This window comes from Carcharodon carcharias, chromosome 12 (genome assembly GCF_017639515.1).
Source record: "Carcharodon carcharias isolate sCarCar2 chromosome 12, sCarCar2.pri, whole genome shotgun sequence".
Classification (NCBI taxonomy): Eukaryota; Metazoa; Chordata; class Chondrichthyes; order Lamniformes; family Lamnidae; genus Carcharodon; species Carcharodon carcharias.
Window position 1 is genome coordinate 22,972,710 of NC_054478.1, and position 27,074 is coordinate 22,999,783.

The window sequence follows — 27,074 nt, forward strand, 5'->3', positions numbered from 1 at the left end:
ACTTCTGCCAGAAAACATTTGTATGTGAGAAAAATCTCAGATAGGTTGTTGAGGTTACATCAGTTGAACATTTCCAAGCTGCGGTTGCACAGGCAAGGCTTATATTCCTTTGAATATATAAGATTAATGGGGATCTTCTGACACAGTGAGTAAGTATCCCTGCCTCTGAGCTAGAAGTTCTAAGTTTGAGTCCTACCCCAGGACTTGATGGTCAAGGAAGGTGTGTTCATAACGCAGCCAAACAAGTTGAGTATCAACCTGCAAATCCTTCCAACGCAGGGCCAATGGCGGATGGTAAGAGTGGGAGAGATTCCTGGTCAGCCATCTGATGGAAAGAACATTAGCGCCTCCACCATCACTGTCCATAGCTCCAGACTAATACCTACATGTAAGAGTGTATGTTACCACAGCAATTCTGACTCTGAGTGAACTGGAACACACCACCACCATGGAAGATTAAGAAGTGATCTAATTAGGGGGAGACAGTGGTCTGGTGGTAATGTCACTGAGCTAGTAATCCAGAGACTCCAGGCCCTAGGGCATGGGTTTAAGTCCCACCATGGCAGCTGGGTGGAATTTAAAAATTTAACTAATAAATCTAGGGTTGAAAGCTGACTGTGGTAATGATGACCATGGAGCTATCATCAGTTGTTGTAAGGAAGCAAGTTGAAAATTTCAAAACGGAGATTGAGTGATTTTTGTTTAGGGAAGGGGATTAGGTATTTCTCAAGCAAGTTGGGTAGATGGAGTTAAGATGCAGATCAGTCAAGATCAGATTGAATGGGACGGGCATAAGGAGCAGAATAACCTCTTTTTCTGATGATATGGCTCGGCTGCGATCCCCCCCCCCTCCCCCCCCCCCCCCCCCCCCCCCCCGCCACATTGGTCAACTCGACTGCTGAAACTATCTGCATTTGAGAAAGGGAATGATTGGTCCTATGAGGTGTTGAAGGGCTGAAACTGCCATATTTTCAAGTGAGGGTGATTACCATCAAGATAGAAGAGTGGGTGTAAGTGGGTGGGTGTGGTGCAGAGAGGGAGGGGTGAGACCGCACCTCGAATACTGTGTGCAGTTTTGGTCTCCTTTTTTAAGGCAGGGCGTAAATGCATTGGAGGCAGTTCAGAGGAGGTTTATTGGATTGATACCTGGAATGAGTGGGTTGTCTTATGAGGAAAGGTTGAACAGACTGGGCTTGTTTCCGTTGTAGTTTAGAAGAGTGAGGGGTGATTTGATTGAAGTATATAAGATCCTGAATGGCCTTGTCAAGGTGGACATGGAAAGGATGTTCCCTCTTGTGGGTGAGTCCAGAACTAAGGGGCACTGGTTTAAAATTAGGAGTTGCCTTTTTAGTACAGAGATGAGGAGAAACTTTTTCTCTCAGAGGGTTGTGTGACTTTGGAATCCTCTGCCTCAAAAGGCAGTGGAGGTGGGGCCATTGAATATTTTTAAGGCGGAGGTGGATAGATTCTTGTTAGGCAAGGGAATCAAAGGTTATAGTGGGTGGGGGAGATTGACAATGTGGAATTCGAAACACATACTGATCAGCCATGATCTTATTGAATAGCAGAGCAGGCTCGAGGGGCTGAATGGCCTACCCCTGCACCTATTTTGTATGTTTGTTTGTTTGTATGAAACATTGCTCCCTGCTAACCAAAGCTTGTCTGATACAGTTTTATAGATTGGCTTGAGTCAGTAGAGGAGCCGGTTCTCTCTCTCACTATCAGCGTTGAAGCTAGATTAATCGACAGAAATCTAATAAAAAGTCAGAAGCCAGAATCTCTGCACGAGCAGAGGGCTGTGCTCGCTTTAATATGTACTCTCCCCCTCACGGGTTCTTCAAATCCTAGGATTTGCTAGAGATTGAGAAGGATCAAGTTCCAGAATTCCCAGCTGATGGAGAAAGAAAACCCAGGAAACTTTTAAAACAAATAAGTGAACCAAGTTTCCGGAGTTAAGGGAACTGTAGTGTAGCCGTTACATTACAGCTGTAATGGTCCCGAAAAAGTAACTTCATATCCCACCATGGCATGTTGAGAATCTCAAGTCGGTTTTTCAAAAGTTAACTGGATGTAAAATCCGTATATCAGGACAAGTGACCCTGAAGCTGTCAGGTTGCCATAAAAAAATCCAACTGGTTCACTTGAGGGAAGGAAAGCTGCCATCCTTACTAGTTCAGGCCTATACGTGACACCAGTCCCACAGCAATGGTGTTGAATGCTGAATGTAATAGGTGAATACAGACTGTACTCAAGCAGCTCACACTTGCAAGACACAGAACAAAACGCCCGATTCCGTGATTGGGCAGCACTTGCTGAACAATCCTGAGTGCGCTCATAACTACACTAACAACCAATTTAAGATAATCAGTCGAGCCCATAACGCGACTCATTTACACTTGCTAGAAGTGATGTACATTCATTCGCAGTGACCCATTCCCTGCGAGCAAAAGGAATATGTTCAAGCCTTGCCCTTTTTTTGAATCACCCAGGAGCTTGGGGAGCCTATAGTTCCCCATTGCTTTCTCCATGGCAATGCCTCAGCCAATGAGGCTCGATTTGTCAATCAATCAGCACCCTTTTCTCCTGTAGCATAAATAGTTGTGATCGTTTTTAATTTGGCATTTGTCCTGATGAATGCAAGATGAAAAGCTTCAGCAACATGTCTCTCTTTTCAGCAATGTGAATGTTAATTGCTCCATGAATTGTCTTACAAGCCACTCAGTTGTATCAAATTACTACTAATCGACACCCAGTCTGACCACCACTTTCCACATGTGCACATGTTAGTGGGAATCACTGACTCACAATCAGGATTGGGGAATCTTAGCTAATTCTCCACCCTCAGCCGATTGTAATATCCCAACCAATACGCCCCTCACCGCTTGCCCCCTTCCCCCCCAGCCCTTGCAGCTGAGTACAGATCAAGATTGAAAGTTGGCCTTTCTTGATAAAATAACAGTTCAGTGCTGGTCAGTGCCTTTAGCCTCTGTGTACTTGGAGCATTACACTCTTTTACCCAATGTTTGGTGGGCTAAGGCTTGCGATTCTTCGCTGAAAGGAAAATTGAAGACCCCTAACATTTTCCTATGTCTTGGCAACTAGTTGAGATTGAGCGAGACTTCTTGGTGGGAAGATCAGCTGCAATATGCTCATTTGCTGGATGGTGGGGGTGGGGGGGGGGGGGGGGGGGGGTGGGTGGCGGGAGGAGTGTGGAGGAATAAGCAGATTCCAGTCCTCACCCATCCTTCTGTTAAACTTGAGGATCCACTATTCTCTTGACAGCCTTAAAATCTTCCACCCCCCCTCCCCACCCTCCCCGCCACAGAAACACAGAGTTCATCCAGAATGTTCTGTCCAGATCCTGTCTTGCACCAAGTGCCCGTTGCCCATTGCCTCAGTACTGGCTGACCTACAATGGCTGCTGGCCCACTCATGGCTTTGATTTAACAATTCTCGCCTTTGGGTTCAAATCCCGAGACTGGCTCGCCGCTCCCTGGGCTGGATTTTTAAAGGCCGATGGGTGAGGATTTGGAGGCGGGCCAGCCGGAAATTTCCCGCCGCTGGCCGGCGTGTCGGGAATGTTCTGCCCCCGGAGCCATTTTAACAAAGGCTGAGTCGGGACGGAACGCCTGCCCACCTACCTCAAGATGGAAACATCCTCTCTCTCTCTCTCTCTTTCTCTCTCTCTCCCTCTCCCCCTCTCTCGCTCTCTCTCTCCTGCATACAAACATCGGCAGCCCTCAGCTGAGATGCTGCCTCCCGTTGGCTTCTCTCAGGAGCCACGGTACCCTGCCCTCAGTCCTTGGTCGGATGGTGGGTGTGCCCTCTAGCCATTAACTAACCTGACACTGAAGAATTGCACTGGGGATCTGCTTCTGATCTGGTACAGGGTCGGCACCTGGAAGTTCTCCAGAGAACAGATTCCTGTCCTATGGAGGAAAACCCAGCCAACTCTCTTGTTTACCATATCCGACAACTCCCTGAGAACTCTGTGTTCCTCCAACTCTGGCCCCTTGTCCCCACTTCCGCTTCCAATATCCCAGCATTGGCAGCCTTGCCTTCTGCTGTCCGAACCCTAAGCTCAAAAATTTATTTCCTAGATCTCTCTGCCTCTCCATCTCCTTCTCTTCTGTTAAGACCCTTCTTAGAAGCTGTGTCTTTGACCAAGCTTTGTGTCACCTGTCCTAATATCTCGCTCTTTGGCTTGTTGTCAATTATTAACAAATTACACCCCTCAGTGTGAAGCTGTTTTACTACTTCACAGGCGCCGTATAAATAAATACGAGTTGTTGAGATAAACCCTTTCGACAAAGGAAGGGCACCTCATTTCGAAGTTTGTGTGATTTTTAAAAAAAAATGAAAAGCTGCACAAATTTTAACTTTGTTACAAATTCTAACCCAAACCTGTAGCAGTGTCAGGGAACCGTTAGAAACCTCTTTGATTAACTTTACTGAAGCACTCTTTGACTCTGCCGGAATGCACATTGGGGACCTATTAATACACAACGCATTGGCTTTAGATGCAGCATTAATTCACCATGCGTAATGTGTGTGGATTGTCTGACATTAGGGCTGTGTTACTGCTGAGATAAAGCCGCCTGTGTTTGCAATGCAGATGTGCTACTATTAGAGGCTGTGCGTTTTTGCATTGATTTTTTTTTTAAAGAAAGCAAAGCGTTTCTATGACGAGGCTGTCGAAACCCCGTCTGTCTGATCTGTCCTAGGTTTGTCTTATGTAAAGATCCTCTCCCCAGTTCAGCACCTCCGTCCCAACCCCCCCACCATCCCTTCAGAGTTGGAGAATGGTTTAGTAGGCACATTGACGCCTTGTACTTGGGAAAGTTTCAATTAGTGGTTTAACCACTTCCTTAAGCAACAGTAGCATGTATGCTGCCGTAGTACTTGCATATTTGTGACAATCAAAAACTGGTTTTGGTCTCCTTACCCAAGGAAGGATGTAAATGCGTTAGATACGGTTCAGAGGAGGTTTACTAGATTGATAGAAAAACAGCAAATGCTGGAAAAACTCAGGTCTGACAGCATCTGTGGAGAGAAAAACAGAGTCGACCTTTCGAGTCCGTATGACCCTTCTTCAGAGCTCCTGCGGGTTGTCTTATGAGGAAAGGTTGGACAGGCTGAGCTTGTTTCCACTGGAGTTTAAAGAGTTAGGGGTGATTTGAATGAAGTATGCGAGATCCTGAATGATCTTGACAAGGTGGATGTGGAAAGAATGTTTCTTCTTGTAGTTGAGTCCAGAACTGGGGGGCGGGTGAGGGGGGGCGGGGGGGCACTGTATTAAAATTAATGGTTGTCCTTATAGGAGAGAGATGAGGAGAAATGTTTCCTATCAGAGGGTTGTGTGACTTTGGAATTCTCTAAGGTGGTGGAGGTGGGGGTCACTGAATATTTTTGAGGCAGAGATAGATAGATTCTTGTTAGGCAGCGGAATCAAAGGTTGTTGGTGGAGTGGGGGGGTGGGTGGGGGTGGGGGGGTGTAGATGGGAATGTGGAGCTCGGAACACAAGAAGATCAGCCAAGATCTTATTGAATGGCAGAGCAGGCTTGAGGGGCCGAATGGCCTACTTCTGCTTCTATCTCATATGTTCATATTTACCCCCTGACCCCATGGGGTTGCACATTGTGTTGTGCATCTAGCAGGTTAGTGCATTCTAATAGGAATGTCCCGGCCGATTAATGGTGCAGCAAACAACCACCAATACAGCTGGAGCCTGGTACCACCATCAGTGTGGGAATGGACGAGGTGGGGCATCGCAAGATAAGGTGCAGACGTTAGGAAGTGACTTTCCCATTTTATTTTTTTGCAACAGTAGCTTTTTACCCTAACCCCAACACACGCATCTCCACGGGGAGAGAGGTGGGAGGAAGGGTAAACTGCTAGAGTCAAGGACCACCGCAAACGAAGTCCTTTCCCCATGCAAGTGGTAAAGGATCTTATCTCACTCCAATAGGACTAGGCTTTCACAAATCGCTAACTCCTTAGCCATGGAGTAAAAGGTGCTGCTTCTCTCTCCGAATGGGGCAACTCCCACAACAAGCTTGGAACTTATTAAAACAGGAAACGTGGAAAACTCTCTGCTGGTCTTGCACCATTTTCCTGCGCGTGTGTGTGGAGTGGTTAAATGACAAAAGGGATGATGGCGCAAGACAAGCGAGGGGCTGGGCTAGGGTAATGGGACAACAAGAGAAGCAAAAGATAGGTCTAGAGGAGGTGTAAATGGAAACCCCCAGAACCATTACCAACATATACAAATAGCAGTGGTGATTATGGTCTGAGATTGTTGAGCTCAATGTTGACGTTGCAAGGCAGTAAAGTATTTAGATCAGGCACTATTCCTCAATCCCCCATTGAGCTTCTCATAGAATGTACAGCACTGAAACAGGTCAGTTGGTCTATCGAGCACATGCTGGCATTTATGCTCTGTTCGAGTCTTTTCCCATCCTTCCATATCTAACTCTATCAGCATAACCTTTTATTCCCTTCAGATAGACCTATCTAGCCTCTCCTTGGGTGCACCTATTCTATCCGCTTCAACAACTCCCTGTGGTCATGGGTTCCACATTCTCACCTCTCCCTGGGTAAAGATGGTGAATGGATGTAGTGTTAATGGGACTCGCTAACCAGCTAACACACCTTGCAAATAAAACCAATCTGTTTCCTTTCAGGCACGTCTCCCAAGTCCCACCACCCTGGTAGCCAAGACGTTTAGCAGACACCATGGGTGCATCACGGTTGGTGGCCTGCTGTCTGTCTGTCCCGTGTGTTCTACTTATCATCAGGTGCAACCTCACGGCCTCCCAGAGTTCAGAACGCCTTCGAGAGAATGAGCTTCAGTGTGACAAGAAGGACCATCCAATCGTGCATTTTAATGGTAAGAAATTAGAATCAAAAGAGGTTACGGCTACTGTCTTTTGGAGATTTCTCTGCCTGTTAAGATGAGTGGTTGCCATTGCTGGCAAAAGCAGAGCATATTTCTACTTTTTTCACCCGGTTTTTGCATTTTCTGTTTATTCTCATAAAGCTGCACTTTGAAAAAAAATGCTGAAAAGAGAGACATGAAGCTGTGGCTTTTTGTCTTGCACTCATCTGGCCAAATGCAAGAATGCCAAATTTCAAACGCTCGCAACAATTTATACTACAGGAGAAAAGGTTGCTGATTGGCTGGCAAGTCAGCTCTGATGGGCTGAGGCGTTGTCATGGAGAAAGAAATGGCGAACTATAGGCTGCCTAAGCTCCCGGGTAATTCAAAAAAGGTGTAAAGCTTGAACATATTCCTTTTGTTTGCAGGGAACTATTTGAATGTATGATGCTTCTAGTAAGTATAAATGAGCCATGTTTTGAGCTTGACTGATTATCTTAAAAAAAATTTACATAGCAAATTTTGCAACCTCTGAACATCCCAAAGTGCTTTACAGCCAAAAAATAACTTTTGATTTGTTAACCAGTGTTGTAACTTGGTGGCCAATTTGCGCACAGCAAGCTCCTGCAATATGATAATGATCCAGCCATCTGTTTTAGCAACTTTGGTTGAAGGATAAATATCAGACAGTGTACTGGAGAGCAGCCTCTTGCTCTATTTCACAATCAAACCGTGGGCTTTCAGGATCTTTTACATCCTCCGTCAGAGAGAAGATGGGGCTTTCGTTTAACATCTCACCTGAGTTTCTAGTTGCCTCACATTTTAACTCAACACCTTGCTCTCATGCTCACTTTTGTGACCTCGGCTTGGTGCAGCGTTCCAGTGAAGCTCAGTCTAAGCTAAAGAAACTGCACCTCATCTTCCGACTAGGTACTTTATAGCCCTCTGCACCCAACATTGACGTTCAGACTGTGAACGCTGTCCTCCATTTTGATTTTTTTTTAACCAGGTGCCAACCTGAACCTTGTTTCTCATGTTTCTGCTTTTGGACAGAGCTGTTCATTATTCTGCCATTCACGCCCATCTGGACAAATGCTTTGTTTCTTTGCTACAACCATTACCACTCACTTTGTCTTTTGTTCCACAGCATCTCTGACTGCGCAGCACTCCCTCAGTACCTCCAGTTCTGTGCATCTCATTGTTGTGAATACAAACATACCCGGACGTGCAAACGTGTGAATTAGGAGCAGGAGAGGCCACTCAGCCCCTTGAGCCTGCTCTGCCATTCAATGAGATCCTGGCTGATATGATTTTAACCTCAACTTCACATTCCTGCCTACCTCCGATAACCTTTTACCCCCTTGCTTACCAAGAATCCATCTGCCTCGGCCTTAAAAATATTCAAAGGCTCTGCTTCCACTGCCTTTTGAGAGTGAGCTCTAAACACTCACAACCCTCTGAGAGAAAAAACTCTCCCCATCTTGGCCTTAAATGGAAAGCCCCTTACTTTTAAACAGTGACCCCTAGTTCTAGGTTCTCCCACAAGGGGAAACATCCTCTCCACATCGATTCTGCCAAGACCCCCCCCACAGGGTCTTATATGTTTCAAACAAGTCGCTTCTAACTCTTCTAAACACCAGCGGATACAAGCCTCGCCTGTCCAACCTGTCCAATAATCTACATATAGATCAAAGCAAAATACTGCAGACGCTGGAAATCTGAAACAAAAACAGAAGTTGCTGGGAAAACTCAGCAGGTCTGACAGCATCTCTGGAGAGGAAGACAGAGTTAACGTTTCGAGTCCGTGTGACTCTTCTTCAGAACTAAAGAAAAGTAGAAATGTGGTGAAATATATACTGTTTAAGGGGGGGGGGTGAAGTTGGATAGAAGACCAGTGAGAGGTGTAGACAAAGGAGAGACTGCAAAAGATGTCACAAGCAAAAGGTCAAAGGGGTGTTGATGGCGGTGGTACTGGCTAAAGGAGGTGCTAATGGTGACATTAAGAGTAGAAAGCAGGATGAGCAAGTGACAAATGGCCCTAGTGGGGGTGAGGGGAGGGGACGGTGTGGGAGAAAAGATCGAAATAAGCTAATAGGTGGGGATAAAACAATTAATGGAAATAAATTAAAAAATAATAATAGAAATAGGTGGGAAAAAATATACATATATATATAAAAAAATAAATATTTGAAAAATGGGGATCAAAAAGTGGGTGAGGATGGAGGAAAGAGTTCATGATCTGAAATTGTTGAACTCAATATTCAGTCCGGAAGGCTGTAAAGTGCCTAGTCGGAAGATGAGGTGCTGTTCCTCCACTTTGCGTTGAGCTCCACTGGAACATTGCAGCAGGCCAAGGACAGACATGTGGGCATGAGAGCAGGGTGGAGTGTTGAAATGGCAAGCGACAGGAAGGTCTGGGTCATGCTTGTGGACAGACCGAAGATGTTACACAAAGTGGTCACCTAGCCCAATAATCTCTTGTGTGGAACCTTATTGGATGCCCTCTGAGTGCCAGCATCTCTAGGCAGTCCCTTATCTACCATACTAGTGACCTCCTCAATAATGCAACCTGATTATTCGGGCATGACCTATCTTTATAAACCCATGCTGACTCTCCCTGATCAACTCAATACTTGCCCAGTCACTCGGGCTCTGGTGACAAAAACCAGCAAACCTCTCAAAAAATTGATGTTAAAATCATCGCTCTCTAGTTAACTGGTTTCTTGGTCCTTCATTATCCCCTTGTTAAATAACTGAGTCACATTTGTGGTTTTCCAGTACTAGTGCACGATTCCTGAATCTAGAGAACTTTGGAAAATTGCGACAAATGTACCTGAAATTTCATCATCCACTTGTTAAAATATCATGATGTGGAAACCACTGGGTCCTGGAGTTTTGTCTGTCTTATGTCCCATTATTTTCTCCATCACCATTCTTACGCATATTAAATTATTAGGCTCTCTTGTGACACTGTTTTATGTTTATCCCCTTCCTCTGTCGTGAAAATGGATACAAAGCACTAATTTGACAAGTCTGCTATTTTCTTCCTATCCCATGTTTCTTGGTGAATACTCACATGGAGCCAGGGGGTTGTGGGTGCACTACAGAGACTTAAGCAGATAACCTAGGCTGACATTCCCGTGCAGCACTGAGGGAGTGAGACATTAAATGAGACAGTAAACCCAGGCCCCATTTGCCCTCCCAGATGGACATAAAAGATCACGTGGCACTATTTCGAAGAAGAGAGGGTGAATTATCCCTCAGCCTGAATTACCTGGGCATTATAACATTGCTGTCTTTGGGAGCTTGCTGTGTGCAAATTGGCTGCTATTTGCAACAGTCACGACACTTCAGAAGTAACGCATTGGCTGGAATACAAGGGAGGACAAGGAGGTTGTGAAAGGTGCAACATCAACGCAAGTTTTTCATCTTTTATCATTTCGTCCTGCGAACTTTCTATAATACTATCTGTTCGTCTGACTGTCCAACTCTAACACACTGACAGTGATGTGTAAGAGTGGGGTTCAGGGCTTGAAGGGAAGAGATAAAAAGTAAGTAAGCTAGAGGTCACAAATCTGACCTTTCTGAGAAAGGTTTCAACTCCTTTAAATTCTTCACAGGCTGTAAAACAGTGACAATTTCCATCTAATCAGGAACATGGGGTTTGACTTTCATAACTGCTTCAGAACTTGATGCGGGGATTAGTTCCATTCAGAAGAATTTTATACACAGCTTCACGACAACAGGGTGAAGTAAAGATTGGTTTCAGGTTATTGAAGAGGAGTCAAAATATATTGTTTTCAGCCTAGATAAAAGCATGCTGTTGCCATGGTAACATCCCTTAGAAGACATAAGCAGGTTTTTATAGGGTGGGGCTTTGTCATCGTGACGACAATTTGACTTTCCTCACTGAGTTCTCTTAGTGATGGTGTTTACTAAAACTTAGTGCTGGAAAAAATAGTCACTGGTTTTCAGATCTGGCACTAGCTGTCAACGTACGTTTTTAATTTTATTTTCTCAGCGCATCATCCGGTTGTCTATTACTGGTGTACAGTGTGAAGACGCACTTCCTGACCCTCATTGGTCAAGCTCTAATTTTAAGCTTATATCTCCCCTTTGTTCTGGACTTCCCTCAGCAGAGGAAATACTCGCTCTCTCTCTCTCTCTACCCAGCCTATCAACTCTTTTAATCATCTTAAGCACCTCAATTAGATCGCAACATCATCTTCTCTACACAAAGAACTACAAACCTAATCTGAGCAACCCATTTAACCCCCCGCATCATTCTGGTGAACCTGTGCTGAACCCCCCACCGAGGCCAATATTTCTTTCCTGAGGGGTGGGTGTCCTGAATCGAACACGGTACTCTTAATATTTGACACAACATGAAAGTACCCAGAACTAAGCCTGTTGTGAGGTAGATATTATTTTCTGGGCCAAATGAGTTGCGTGTCCCAACCATTCATGTGGTTGATCGTACAAAGGAAGAAGGGAATTTAACGCTGTTAATGTGCTGGGGATTGGCAGCTGATGGGCCGAGACATTAAGAAGACATTGTTTCTTTGTGATAGCCCAAAGGTGCTGACTGAGAGTTGGCAGCCTGCTTTTAACCGTTGCCACGGTAACCCGAGAATCCATCAGAATTACAAACCCCTCACCCCGCACGATAAAAGCAGAAAGTGAAGACTTGGCATTGAGTTTCCATTCGTTTAATTTAAAACCGTGCCATTGACAGATACCAGACTGAGATTCCCACAGCCTGAGGGTCCAATAAAACTAATGACAGCAGAGGTTAGAATTTGATGGGGAAGGCCTTGGTCCTGTTATAAATTAGCTGTACCATTTGAACTTTACAATTCTCTTTCCACTTATAAAGTACCAAGGTGGATACAGGACCTCTGTGATCTCTTGTTTGTGGCTTGATTAATAAATTTACTGTCCTTTGTGTAACAATTTATTCTTGGGATGGGGGTGGGAGGGTGGATGCTGGCAAGGATAGGTTTATTGTCCATTCTCAAATTGCCAGGAGGAGTTGATTGGCTATTCCAATGCTCTCCTGACCCAGATCCCACCTTGCACTCTTTGCAAACTTCAGCTCATCCAAAACCCCACCGTAAGTTTTCTAACTTGCATCCGTTCATCCATCACCCCTGTGTTCACTGACCTACATCAGCTCCTGGTCCAGCCATGCCCCGATTTTAAAATTCTCGGCTCTGTGTTCATAACCCTCCATGGCCTCTCCCTGTCCCTATCTCTGTGACCTCCTCCAGCCCTACAAAATTCCTAGATATCGGCTCATCCCCCAACTCTGGCCTCTTGCACATCCCAACTTTCCTTTACTCCAGCATTAGTGACCATGCCTTTAGCAGCTTGGGCCCTAAGCTCTAGAATTCCTCTTTTAATAATCTCCTCAAAACCTAAACCTTTGGTCATCTGTCCTAATAGCCTCTTTAAAAAGTTCTTGCATGGAATGTGGGCACCACTGGCAAGGCCAGCATTTGTTGCCCATCCCTAACTGCCCTTGAACTGAGTGGCTTGCTTGGCCATTTCAGAGAGCAGTTAAGAGTCAACCATATTGTCATCATATGTCAGCCTGACTAGGTAAGGATGGCAGATTTCCTTCCCCCTGAAGGAAATTAATGAACCAGGTGGGTTTTTACAACAATTGATATTTCACGGTCACCATTACTGAAACTAGTTAGATTTTATTAACTGAATTTAAATGACACAAGCTACTGTGGTGGGATTTGAAATCAGAGCATTAATTTGGGTCCGGTGACATCACCACTATGGCACCCACTACCCCCCCCCCCCCCCCACCCCCGGTGTTAAATTTTGTTTGCTAACTTGTCTGTGAAGCACCTTGTGGTTGTTGGTAAGTGTGTGATGGTAAGTTAGGCCTACAGAGTAGGAGAGTTCTTAGGTTTGTTATAAAAGTCAAACCTACCTTGGTGTTGAGAGGAGAGAATGGGAACTTCAACTCCCGACAAGCCTTGGACTTTCTGCATGTGTGCAGACCAGGAGCGGGCTGCGCTCGCGCAGTTCAGCAGTGTCAGCTCTTTGGGCAAGGACGGGCCCAGTGTACCAGCGCATGGAAGAAAAACGGCTTGAGAACTCAGGTCAGGCGACCGGGAGTGGAGCGCCATCGGGAAGAAGAGTCCCAGGCAGGGAGAGGGGACAGAGAGAGGTCCCAAAAGAAGAGTTCCAGAGATGGCACACAGACAGGAAAAGGTCCCAGTTCAGTGAAAAGGAAAGGAGCAGGGAGACAAGCTCCAAAAAGGAAAAGGGCTTGGGGAAGCCAACGTTAAGTGAAGAGGGCTGAGGAGAAGCCCTGGAGATCCAAGAAGGCAGCCAAAGATTGGTGACTCTGTGCTGTGGGCAGTTGACGTAAAGATACCCCTTTGGATCAATAAAGTTCTGGTTGGCGCAGCCGCAGAGCTGAAGTTGTATTTGTGAGTTGGTGTTTGAGTGTAGGCCCAGGAATCCAGGGGAACAGAATCTCAGGAGATGAGATTGAAACCCTGTGAAATGGGCTGTTGTTGATGCCGTCCAAGTTGGAGTGACTTTTGGAGAGAATTCCCAGGTTAGGTCTTCAAAGGTGATGAGATTGGTTGACTCACAGTGTTACTGACATCAGGGTGTTGTTGAGAAATCCGTGGACTCTGTCTTGGTCGCATCTGCCATTTATTATGATGTGTTTGACCACTGTTAGCTTATTAATTCATATGGATCTCATATTTACCCTGAATGTTAGAGTTAAGATAGATAATGTTAATTGTTTTATCCTTCTGACCTTGTAAAGTTTATTTTTGTTTGTCCAAAACCTGTGGAATCTTGTGGCTTTTATTCACTGAGCAAGTGTCTGAAATCTCAAATTTTGACTACTTTAAACAGAATTTTATTGGTCTCTAACTGGATCTTACCTACAGCTTGGGGGTCTCTCCAAGGATCATAACTGGTTAAATTTCTGGACTAGGCTGAGTTAGTTGATCTCAGCTGTTGTGGCAATAGGGGTGCTACAGAGGGGTGAGGGAAGCCACCGGGATCAGCCTGGATATCATCTAACCCTTGCTGGAAACTGTATGTGTGGACAAGATGGGACTTGGCCATGACACCCTTTATTCACATGTCCGTCCCAGTGATGTGTGAATACTCATTGTCTTAGCTCACATGTGAGAGATGACCACTGCTTTACAGAGGATTGGGAAGAAGAAGTTGATTGGGTTTACAAAACATGAAATGCCTTGTACAGGAGCTGGGGGTAGTGGCCACAGATTGAGTCTTCACAGAATTATCATTTCAAATATTTATCAGTGTCTCTAAGACAAATCAGTACTGGGGACTTCATAGTAATATGAGCGAAAGTTGTTTCAGCTCAGTGGTAGCACCCTTGCTTCTGTGTTGGAAGGTTTTGGGTTCAAATCTCACTCCAGGGTCTTGAGCCTGTAACCTAGGTTGATATTTCAGTGAAACACTGAAGGAGTGCTGCACTGTTGGCAGTGCTGCCTTTCAGATGAGATGTTAAACTGAGAGCCAGTCTGCCTCCTCAGGGGAGCATGTTTCAAAAGAAGAGCAGTGAAGTTTTCCAAATGTCCCACCCAATATTTAACCTTCAACCAACACCTAAAACTAATTATCTGGTTATTATTTAATTGCTGTTTTGTGGGAGCTTGCTGTGCACATTGGCTGCGATGTTTCCTACTTTGCAACATGAAAGGCACTACATAATAGCAAGTCTTCCTTTTCTTTATGAATGAGGGATCAGGCAAGGCTTCCCTGGAGTAGATAGTTCCAAGTGTTTGCTTTAATTAGCTGCCTCCTGTGCTCATTCATTAACCTTGTTTAAAAACTCTCATTTGCCTTCATTATCCTAATTAAGCGAGCATTTAAATTTTGGTTTCTTTAAAGCACTGTAAATATTTTTTGGAAAGCCTTTTGCAGCTTACTAGCTAAAGGGAACCTGAGTGTTATATTGAATTAGCTTGCAGTTTGAATGGTTAAAGGGAATTCCTTTCGCAGAGGGGCACCTCTCCAGCCTGCTCCGCCGTTCCATAAAATCATGGCACCTTTTTTAAAAATGCATTTACGGGATGTGGGCGTCACTGGCTAGGCCAGCACTTACTGGCCATCCTTCATTGCCCTTGCTCCCCTCTGCCTTCAGTTTAGGCCGTAAAGCTGCTGGTTAAACTCCATGGATGGTCAATGAATAGCTCCATGTGGTACTGACTTGCAAGGACCAGGGCCGGGATTTTATGGTCCTGTTGTGGCTGGGGTGGGACCATGAAATGCGGCGAGACCATGTTAAACTCCGGTGACTTCGGCAGGGCATATAAAATCTCGCTGGTGTAAAATTCTGCCCCAGGAGTGATGCAGCTTCAATCTCTATCTGTGCCGAGGGTCCACTGATCCCTGTTGGGGGGCCCCGTTACCTCCAGTCTAAAAAAAAAAGGCAAACGAATTGGCCATTGTTCCAACTCCTGATCGACATTATAGAACCATAGAAAAATATGGCACAGAAGGAGGCCATTTAGCCCATCATGTCTTTGGTGGAGCTGCCCAATTAATTTTGCCTCATAGCCCTGTATTTTTTCCCTGCAAGTAGTTCTTCAGTTCTCTTTTTTGAATGTTACTTCTGAATCTGCTTCCGCCATCCTTTCAGAGCATTCCAAATCACGCCAACTCGCTGTGTAAAGAATGTTTCCTCATGTTACCTGTGGTTCTTTTGTCAATCATCTTAAATCAGTGCTTTCTAGTCTGCCAGTGGAAGCAGTTTAATCAATTACTTGAATTATTGTATCATGCTTTTGAATACTTCTATCAAATCCCCTCTTAACCTTCTCCAGTCTCCACATTACTGAAGTCCTACAGCCCTGTATCGTTCTAGTGAATCTCTCCTGTGGCCTCTCCAAGGCCTTGACTGATCTCCTACTTCAAGTGCGGTGCCCTGCAATCCTCCAGCTGAGGTCTAACCAGGGTTTTGTAACAGTTTAGCATAACATATTCATGGCTGAGATAGACAGGGGAGTCAAGGGTTACGGGGAACTGGCAGGAGGCTGGAGTTGAGACCGGGATCAGATCAGCCATACTTTTATTGAATGGCGGAGCAGAGCCAAGGGGCCAAATGAACATACGAGTTAGGAGCAGGAGTAAGTCACTTGGCCCTGCGAGACAGCTCCTCCATTCAGTAAGATCATGGCTGATCTCCTGCCTCACCCCAATAATCTTTCACCCCCTTGTTTATTAAGAATCTATCTACCTCTGCCTTGAAAAATTCAAAGTCTCTGCTTCCATTGCCTTTTGAGGAAGGGACTTCCAAAGACTCACGATCTTTTGAGAGAAAAAAATTTCTCATCAGTTCTGTCTTAAATGGGCGACCCGTTATATTTAAACAGTGATCCCTTGTTCTAGATTCTCCTACAAAAGGAAACAACCTCTCCACATCCACCCTCTCAAGACCCTTCAGGGTCTTACATGTTTCAATCAAGTCACCTCTTACTCTTCTAAACTCCAGCGGGTACAAGCCTAACCTGTCCAACCTTTCCTCATAAGACAACCCACCCAATTCCAGATACTAGTCTGGTAAACCTTCTCTGAACTGCTTCTAATGCATTTACATCTTTCTTTAAATAAGGAGACCAAATACTGTCTCAGGGTGTCCTGTACAACTGAAGCATAAACTCCTTATTTTTGAATTCAATTCCCTCCCCAAATGCTCTCCTATTTTGCATGTTCTGGTGGTCTTGATTTTGTCCTCTACCTCTAACCAGAAATTCAAGGACCACATAAACCTGTCCCTTTTTTATTTATGGGATGTGAGCATCGCTGGCTAGGCCAGCATTTATTGCCCATCCCTAATTGCCCTTGTTCAGGGGCACTTTAAGAGTCAACCTGTGGGTCTGGAGTCACATGTAAGGACAAGGTAAGGAAAGGACAGCAGAATAGTGATCAAGATGGGTTTTTGCAACAAAAACCAACAACTGTTCCATGGTCATTATCAGACTTTTAATTTCAGATTTTTATTTTATTGAACTCAAATTCCACGATCTGCCTTAGCATTACCCTGTCCAGTCCAGTGACAATACCACTATACCACCACCACTATCCCCACACCCTCACTTTCAAAGATTTATCCATATACCCTCTCAGGTCTCTCTGTCCTTGCACCCTTCAAATTGTGCCCTTTATATTGCCTCTCCTTCATTCTTCCCACAAAATGTTTCACTTCAAACTTCTCTGTATTAAATTTCATCTCATTCCGCCTGTCCTTTGCCCTTCTGAAGCCTCTTCCTATCCGCCTCATTGTTTACCATATATCCAGGGTTACGTATCATCTGCAAACATTAAACTGATGCCCAGTATACCCAAGCCATTAGGATGTATCAACAAGAGCAGTGGGCCTAACGCTGACTCCTGGGGAATGCCACACTATATTCCGCTCCTGTCTGTTTTCTGTCCCTTAGTCAAATTTATATGCACACTGCCACGCTCCCTTTAATCCCATGGACTTTTATTTTGCTAACAAGCCGATTATATGTATGGCTGGTTAGCTCAGACGGCTAGTGTGTGGTTCAGAATAATATCGACTGTGTGGGTTCAATTCCTGCCCTGGCTGAGGGACCTTTCTCCTTGCCTGCCTCATGCTTAATGTGGATTGGTGCCTCTCAAGCTATCTAACCAATTCCCCTCTCTAATGGGGAGAGATGCCTACAGTCCCGCATGGACTCCAGCTAATTACCTACCTGTTATGTGGTACTTTGTAAAATGCCTATTGAAAGTAAAGTCTGAAGTGATTCCTGATAGTTGGATGAGAGGAATGGCAACTGTGATGAATCACACCTTGGCGAAATGTACTAGGTACGCACTGTCTAAGCTTACGTGTGAAGGATGACCATATGAGCTTAGAGCAGGAGTAGGCCATTCAGCCCCTCGAGCCTGCTCTGCCATTTAATAAGACCATGGCTGATCTGATAGTAACCTGAAATCTGCATCCCACTTACTCCCAATAACCTATCACCCCCTTGCTTACCAATAATCTATCCACCTCTGCTTTAAAAATATTCAAAGACCCTGCTTCCACCACCTTTTCAGGAAGAGAGTTCCAAAGACTCACGATTCTCTAAGTGCAAAAAATTTGCCTCATCTCTGTTTTAATAAGGGGGAATTTATTTTTAAACAGTGACCCCTAGTTCTAGATTTTTCCACAAGAGGAAACATCCTCTCCACATCCACCCTGTCAAGACCCCTCAGGATCTTACATGTTTCAGTCAAGTCACCTCTTACTCTTCTAAACTCCAGCGTACACAAGCCTAATCCATCCAACCTTTCCTCATAACACAATCCTCCCATTCCAGGTATTAGTCTGGTAAACCTTCTCTGAACTGCTTCCAACACATTTACATCCTTCCTTAAATAAGGAGACCAATACTCCACGGTACTCACTAGTGCCCTGTCTAGAAGCATAACCTATTCAATTCCCTTCGCAATAATTGACAACATTCTATTAGCTTTCTTAGTTACTTGCTGTACCTGCATACTAACCTTTTGCGATTCATGCACTAGGACACCCAGATCCCTCTGCACCCCAGAGCTCTACAGTTTCTCACCATTTAGATAATATGCTTCTCGTTTACTCTTCCTGCCAAATTGGACAATTTCACATTTTCCCACCACTGGGGCAAGGTGCCAGAGGTCCATGGATCTGTAGAGTAAGTCAGTGCCTTCAGCAGAGGAATGGAGAGAATCGAAAAGGCAAGGAAGAACAAGCTGGTCAGTGGCAGTCCCACATGAGACGTCTCCAAATGATCCTCAGTGTCATCTGAGACTCTGAATGGTGCTGTTGCACGGTACACTCTTGGGTGTCACCAATGGAGCATGACTTTGTGATGCTATGGAAGTATGTGTTGGTATTCCACACCATTGGAACAGCCTTTGTTCAGTGGCAGTTATCTTGCCTCTGCAGTATAATTCCATGGCTTCAAGCCCCACTTTGTTATTATGCACTTGAGCTAGGCTGACACCTCAGTGCAGTACTGAAGGAGTGCTGCACTGTTGGAGATGCCATCTTTGAGGTGTTAAACCTGAGGTCCTGTCTGCCACCCTCCACCCGCGATACCACCACCCCCCACCTCCCCCACCCCCCACCACTGCCCCAAGGGTGTTGAAAATCCCACGTTCTTATTTGAAAAAGAGAAAAGGAGTATCACCCGGCATCCTGGCCGATCTGTACTCCTCAACCAACACCGATATGAACAGATTATCTGATCATTTACTGCATCATTGGTTAAGGGACCTGGCTGTGTACAAAATGGCTGCCACGCTGGAACTGTGGTGACTGTTTTTATGTAACTTACTGTGTGCAAAGTTCACTTTGAGATGCTCCTGGGAGCTATGAAGTGCCTTATGAACACTAATCTTTGACCGTAGTTTTCCAAAGTGAAGGTCAAATGTAAATTGGAGTTTGAGGTTAACCTTTTATCAATGTTTTAACATTCTGGTTTTACGCTTGAAGGCATTTAGCCACAACAAGATAGCATGGACCCAGGGCCATTGGCTTATGTTGACTATTTTAAGGGTAGAGACCATAAGTGTTTTGTCTATAACTAGCATAAGCAAAAGAGTTCTAAGTATATGTTTCCCATATTCTGCTTTAGTAGTATGTATTCATTTTGTGTTATTGCTCCTGCAATGAATGCCACAAGCATCAGCAGAAGCCTTGGCGAGATAAGTTTTGATGTTGGGTACATTCGGTGCTCCATTCAGCTGATAAAACTATGGTTCATGGCACAGAATTCTAATGGATCAAATCCTTTCCTATTGAATCCTAATTGATTAAAACGCTTTCAGATTTCCCCCTCCAGGACAGGGACCGTGTGGTCACTAGGAATCCAGTGGATGGTCGGGGCTAGTGCGTCAAATTTTCATTCTCTGCCAATTCGAGCTCTGGCGAACATCAGGCAATACCATGATAGATACTGCCCTTGGAACCTATTGAGGTGAATGACGCTAATGCTGAAGTGACGAACTGGCAGCTGCAGAAAGCAAACTCAACTCGTGCGTTTGTACAACGCCTTTCACAACCCCAGGAGATCCCAAACTGCTTTGCAGTCAATCAAGCACTGTTGAAGTGTAGTCACTGCTGTAATGTCGGTCAGTCCCTGATGGTGGGAGTGGTATGAAGAGCATCATGTAAGAGGAGTATGGCTCAGCATTAAACCAGAAGGGATTAAATGTGCTTTCATGACATTTTTCTTATCCAAATGTTAACCTTTAAAAAAATGAATTCTGAAGTTCAATTGTATCACAGTTTTTCCTGTGGCCCGTGAAAGCAATCTCATTAAAGTGTGCGTGGGATATGAGTGTGTATGAGTAGGTATGGATGTGTTAGCTCTGGCTCAGTGGAGTGGCAGAGTCAAATCATGGATTCAAACCAACACCAGGGACTTGAGCACAAAATCTAGGCTGACAATTAAACCGAGGCCTTATCTACTCTTTCCGGGTGGTTGTAAAAGATCCCATGGCATCATTTTGAAGAAGAACAGGGGAGTTCTCCCTGATGTCCTGGCCAGTATATTTCCCTCAGTGAACGTGACTAAAATGGATGATCACACTGCTGTTTGTGGGAGCTTGCCATGTGTAAATTTGCTGCAGCGTTCCCTACATTACAACAGTAAGTACAGATTAAAAAGTACTTAATTGTTCGTAAAGTGCTTTGGAATGTCCTGAATCATGAGGGGCGCTACAGGGTAGGTCACAGGTTTGGGAGAGGAGGTACTAAGTATCAGCCTCTTCAAAACAAGACACACTCCTGTATTATTCCTACTTGCTTCAACAACAGCTTTCAAAAGCCAAGACCTCTACCATCTAAAAGGACAAGGGCAGCAGATAATAATCAGGATGATAAAGCGGAAAGTAGGGACATGTTGTTGAAGCTTTTCATCTTACACTCACCTGGACAAATGCAAGAATACCAAATTTCAAATGCTCATAACAACTTATACTACAGGAACAAAGGATGCTGATTGGTTGGCAAGTCAACTCTGGCTGAGGCATTTCCATGGAGAAATCAATGGGGAATTATAGGCACCCGAAGGTCACAGGTAATTCAAAAACGGCACAAAGCTTAAACTTGTTCCTTGGGAATTTGGGGGTGGGGGAGGGGTGCCTATTATTCTGTGTTATGTTGTCTGTAGCCACGCCTTGGCTGATCAGAGATAACTTTCCAACCAATCAGCACCTTTTTTCTCACGTAATATAAAATGTTGTGATCGTTTGAAATTTGGCATTCTTGCGTTTGTCCTGATGAGTGCAAGACGAAAATCTTCGGCAGCATGACTCTCTTTTCAGCAATATTCAAGATTTAGTATAAGTTGCTTTTTTTTCTCCTTTTGTGCTCTATACTTCTATTTATTTATCTCCTGTGACAAATTACATTTGCCTTTGGGCTATCCTCTATCTATCACTAATTTTCCAGCGCTGTATCAGTCGCTGTTCAATGTGCTGACTTGTTGGTTCTGATCTGTGCACTTACAGCCGCACCGCACTGGCACAGATGCATTAAACTGAGGAGATTTCATTACATTGCTTAATTTGGATCAGGGAATGCAGGAGATGAGGGTCTAATAAATATCTCTGCTGAAGGCTGTAATTAATCAGCCAGGCTGTTTACTTCTTCAGGGTGTGATCATCACTGTGGTGCAGTTCAGTAGCAAATTGACGGAGTGCCGTTCCTGGAAGGTTTTCGCCATTAATCTCTTTGGGGCAATGAAAACCAAAGGATTGCAGGGGATAATAAAAGAAAGTGTAATCCATTCTTTTTTTTCTTTACTCTCCTCCTCTTTTCGGAAGGGTTCTTGCCCTTCACTTTTTTACCTCAGAGTCATAGAACATTAAACATAGGAGCAGGAGTAGGCCATTCAGCCCTTCGAACCTGCTCCGCCGTTCGGTATGATCATGGCTGATCCTCTACCTCGACGCTGTACTCCCGCTCTCTCCCCACACCCCTTCACACCTTTACAATCCAGAAATCTGTTTCCTTCTTGAACATATTCAGTGACTTGGCCTCCGCGGCCCTCTGTGGTCGAGAATGCCACAGGTTCACCACCCTTCTGAGTGAAGAAATTTCTCCTCATCTGAGGCCTAAATGGTCTACCCAGTGCCCTGAGACTGTGACCCCCTGGTTCTAGACTCCCTCAGCCAGAGGAAACATCATCGCTGCTTCCAGTCTGTCCAGCCCTGTCAGAGTTATATACGTTTCAATGAGATTGTTAATGTCAGCAGTGTAGTACATGTTGGCAGGCTCTACAACCATCAAGGGGGCTCTGACTATAGTGTTGCCTCACTGACTGCCCAAAGCCAACAACACATAAAGGGTTTGACAGTCAGATAGAGGTAGAATCTTGGATGAAGCCAATTTCCAGTGAAGTTCACTATAGGCTTGAGGGAGTGCGATGCCTTACTAAGTAACAGCAGCTTGTTTTCGTATAGGTCCCGTTAACATGGTAAAACATCCCAAGGGCACTTCGCAGGAATGTTTATCAAACAAGATTTGACAGCAAGCTACGTGAGGAGATATCAGACAGCTAACCAAACGCTCAGTCAGCGAGGTCAGTGCTGGGTGTGGGGGTCTTAAAAGAAGACTAGAGAGACGGAGAGGTTTAGGGAGGGAATTCCAGGGCTTAGGACTAGCCAGTTGAAGGCATGGCCGCCAGTGCTGGGCTGGAGGTCCTTGGCAGTGCGTAAGGGGGCAGAATTGGAGGCGTGCAGAGATTTGAATGGGGGGTTACGACAACAAACACTGAAGCAGATCCGATCTGGACCGAATCGGATGCTTCGATGGGGATTCAAGCTGAGGCTAATTGGAAAAGGAACTCGCGGAGCGCGGATCCTCCCTGAGATCTGCACTCGTTGCTTGGTGAGACGTTCTGCCATCGGCACTGCAATGGGGCACTGGGTGCAAGAGAGCAACTACCGCCAGGAAATTGTGGCCAGCAAACTGCAGATAAGGAAACTGCAGCCACGAAACAGGCCACGAGGATGGCAAGCGAGAAACAAAAACTTTTCAAATCATCACGGACCTGGGACCCCTAAAGTAAAACCATCAAGCCAGAGTCAGCAGAGCAAACGGCACTGCTTCACCCACCTCGGCCAGGTGGAGAATAATCAAGTCTGCGCTCATCAAAAATGAAGCACCGATCTAGAGAAAACGAATCCATATGTTTTAAAAATTAACTCACGGGATGTGGGCATTTAACAATGTGGGTCTGGAGTCACACGTAGGCCAGACCAGGTAAGGATGGTAGATTTCCTTCCCTAAAGGGCATTAGTGAACCAGATGGGGTTTTTTACAACAATTGGCGATGGTTTCGTGGTCATCATCAGACTTTAATTCCAGATTTTAAAATTTGAAACCAAATTTCATCATCTGCCGTGGTGGGATTTGAACCCAGAGCCTTACCCTGGGTCTCTGGGCTGCTAGTTAGTGACAGTACCACAGTGCCACCCATTGCCACCCCCAAAGCTCCTAATGAGTGATTGCCTGGGACCGGAGAGCATTTAGGACTGCTTTACAATACAGAAAGATTGTACATTGAGAAAAGCACAAATATTATGAAACAATCTATAAGATAGATTTTCTTTGAATAGAAAAGGTTGAAGAAGCTGGGATTGTTCTCCTTGGAGCCAAGTGGCCATTCCAATCCTTGTATGTGGAGGAAGAATGAATCTGAAGCTAGCCTGAACCTTAAAACAGGTTCCTTTCCAAGGCAGCAAAAGAAAGTCACTCTCACTCTCACTCTCACTCTCACTCTCTCACTCCCTCCCCGACACTCAGAGTGAACTGCTTTATATATTCTTGCAAAGATTCCCTAATCTTTCCCCAACTGGGGACAGCTGTGATCTAATTACCAATTTAAAGTCTGTAGCCTATTACAGCACAAATTCAACATTAACACAAAGGGGATTGAGGGCAGATTTAATAGAGGTGTACAAAATTATGACAGGCTTAGAAAAGATGGACAAAGAAAAGCTGTTCCCATTAGCTGACGGTTCAAGGGCCAGGGGACACAGATTTAAGGTTTTTTGGTAAGAGGTACAGGGGGGGATGTGAGGAAGAACTTTTTTACCCAGCGAGTGGTAATGACCTGAAACTTGCTGCCTATGAGGATGATTCCGAGGATGCATGTGCACCGGAGGGAAATAAACTTGCTGGGCTACAGCTTTAGAGCGGGGGAACAGGACTAACTGGATTGTCGTACAGAGGGCTGGTGTGGATCAGTGGGCTGAATGGCCTCCTCCTGTGCCATCGTGACTCCTCGATTCTCTGTAAATAAAATGACACTCAGTTCAAACAGGTCATTCCGTTGTTGTTCCGATAGACCGAGGCCTGAATTTTTCGCTCGTTGGGCATGGGCGATAGGCCGGCCTGGGAGTGGACAGCAAACAGGCCCCGACCTCGATCAGGCTCCTGACCCGCGATTTCACGCTGGCCGTTCAATTAACGGCCAGTCAGTGTGGAACACGCGCTGAGAAAGGGCTCAGCGCTGCCAGTGGGGGTGGGAATTGGGCGGGTGCCGGTGAGCACTTTCACTGAGCTCCCTGAAGGCGGACAGCATGGACAGGGTGGAGCGGGGGCAGCTGTTCCTCTTAGTTGAAGGGTCAGTCACGAGGGGACACAAGTTCAAGGTGAGGGGCAGGAGGTTTAGTGGGGGGGATGTGAGGGAGAACTTTTTTACCCAGAGGGTGGTGACGGTCTGGAATGCACTGCCTGGGAGGGTGGTGGAGGCGGGTTGCCTCACATCCTTTAAAAAGTACCTGGATGAGCACTCGGCACTTCATAACATTCAAGGCTATGGAACAAGTGCTGGTAAATGGGATTAGGGAGGTAGGTCAGGTGTTTCTCACGGGTCAGTGCAGACTCGATGGGCCGAAGGGCCTCTTCTGCACTGTGTGATTCTGTGAGCTGCGGACCTCCACAGAATAAACAAAACAACCAAAATGCTGCAACATATGTCCACGCAGCACAATCCAGCACCTGAAAGCAAACCTCATTAAAACAAACAGTCTCCAGGTATCTCTTATTATTTTATTTCCCCCACGGAGGTTTCACGCGGCCCTGGGTCGAGGTTTGAGTAAAAGTGCAAAGGCCGCCTGGCCGATCGGCCCGTCCGCCAACCGTAAAAGTGGACGGGTCACCAAAAAAAAAATCGCTTTCGATTGCCTCCTCGATGGGCTTAAGCTGCCTGCTGAATTGTCGGCCGCTCGAGATAACGCGCAAGTGCGCGATCGCTTTGGGACGCTCGCCTGACGCCATCTCGTGGCCGGACAGTGCCAACAGATTACGCTGTGGCAGCGATTGCCGAGACTTAAAGGAGGCGGTGTGACGGGACCAGTTTGTACTGCTCAGCCGTCAGCGGTGGTTCGGTGTGGGGAGCACTCTCGCCTCTGTGTCAGGGAGGTGTGGGCTTCAAGCCCCACGACAGAGACTTGATCGCGAAACCTGTCCCAACCTAACCGATGATCGCAGCTTAAAAAAATACAATGGAGGCGAGAAGAATTTTCCCTCTCTCTGAGGGTCAGGAATCTCCGGAACTCTCTTCCCCAGAGAGCAGCAGAGGCTGGGTCAGTGAATGTTTTTAAGGCCGAGGTACATAGATTCTTGACTAGCAAGGGGGTCAAAGGCTATTGGGTTGGGGGTGGGGGGGGGGTAGGCGGAATGTGGCGTTGAAGCCACAATCAGATCAGCCATGAACTTATTGAATGGCGGAGCAGGCTCGAGGGGCTGAATGGTCTACTTCTGCTCCTAGTTCGTGTATTTGTATGAATATATATATATATATATGTAAATTTAAAACCGAAATCAACAGGTTTTTCCCACACTAAGGGGATTACGTAGAAACATAGAAAATAGGAGCAGGAGTGCGCCATTCGGCCCTTCGAGACTGCTCCGCCATTCATTATGATCTTGGCTGATCATCCAACCCAATAGCCTGGAATTATGGGGTATGAGGGTAGTGTGTGAAAGTGGAATTGAGGGAGGAGACCAGCCACAATCCCATTGGCTGGAGGAGCAAGCTCAAGGGACCAAATAGCCTACTCCTACTCCTGTTTCCTAAGCTCTTAAAATCTAAGCTCCCAGTTCAAGGGAGAGCTGAACTGTCAGAGGTGTGGATTGCTGAGGGGATGTTAAAACAAGAGCCTGTCTAATGCTTCCATTTTTTTTAACTTCAAGGAAATAGCTTGAGGCTTTTGGCCAAAGATGTATTGCTGACAGTACAATATCTGGAAAAGCTCCTTATTTTACTACCTAACACACAGCATTTTTGCTGGTTTAGTTCTGCTCAATTTACAGTCTCGTACTTCAGAACCAGGATCTGATATACTTTTTAAACCATATGAGACCAGCTGGTCCATTCAAGCTTATAACACACTTGCTGCATTTGAGATGGGATCTGTGGCTCATTTCTCGATATCCCTCATAATCACCTGGACACCCTGCATTAAAAAGAAGCTCTTTAAAACGTTTGGATTTGGTCAAATTAAATATGACCTCCCTGACTGAGGAAGACTTGTGTAAGTTAGCTGATGTAGGAGTCGTGGTACTGGACTGATAACCCAGAGGTTGAAATTCAGATCCTGGACATGACCAGTTGTGTTGGTAAATTCAATAAATCTCACAACAAAAAGAATGACTGTATGCACATGTGAAAATTGATTGCTCTGCATTCATGATGACTGGACATGATGACTAGACGTCTCTCCACACACACGACACACACACAGACATACACAACACACACACACAGACACACACAACGCACACAGACACACGCAACACACACACACAACACACGCACATACACACAGATTCACACACACACAGACACACACACGCACACACAGACAGACACACACACACAGAGCCCCCCCACACACATACACGCGTGCACACACAGACACATAAACAGACAGACACACACAGATCCCCCCCCACACACACACACAAGCGCGCAAACACAGACACATAGACAGACAAACACACACATACACAGAACCCTCCTCCACACACACACACACACGCGCACAGACACACACAAACCACACATACACTCTCTCACACACACAAATACACATATACTCACACACATACACACATTGAAACACACTCAGACACACACACTCTGACTCACATATACACTGCAC

The 27,074-nt window shown here is 45.5% G+C and overlaps 1 protein-coding gene across 2 annotated transcripts in view; it reads left to right on the forward strand.

The window, feature by feature from the left end:
- Positions 1-27,074, forward strand: part of sema5ba (sema domain, seven thrombospondin repeats (type 1 and type 1-like), transmembrane domain (TM) and short cytoplasmic domain, (semaphorin) 5Ba) — a 389,619-nt gene that overhangs the window by 187,403 nt on the left and 175,142 nt on the right. For both annotated transcript variants that reach the window (XM_041201518.1, XM_041201519.1), the window contains one exon: positions 6,685-6,890. In XM_041201518.1, the coding sequence (XP_041057452.1) occupies positions 6,737-6,890 (154 nt within the window). In that variant the 5' untranslated portion in view covers positions 6,685-6,736. The remainder of the gene's footprint in view (positions 1-6,684; positions 6,891-27,074) is intronic.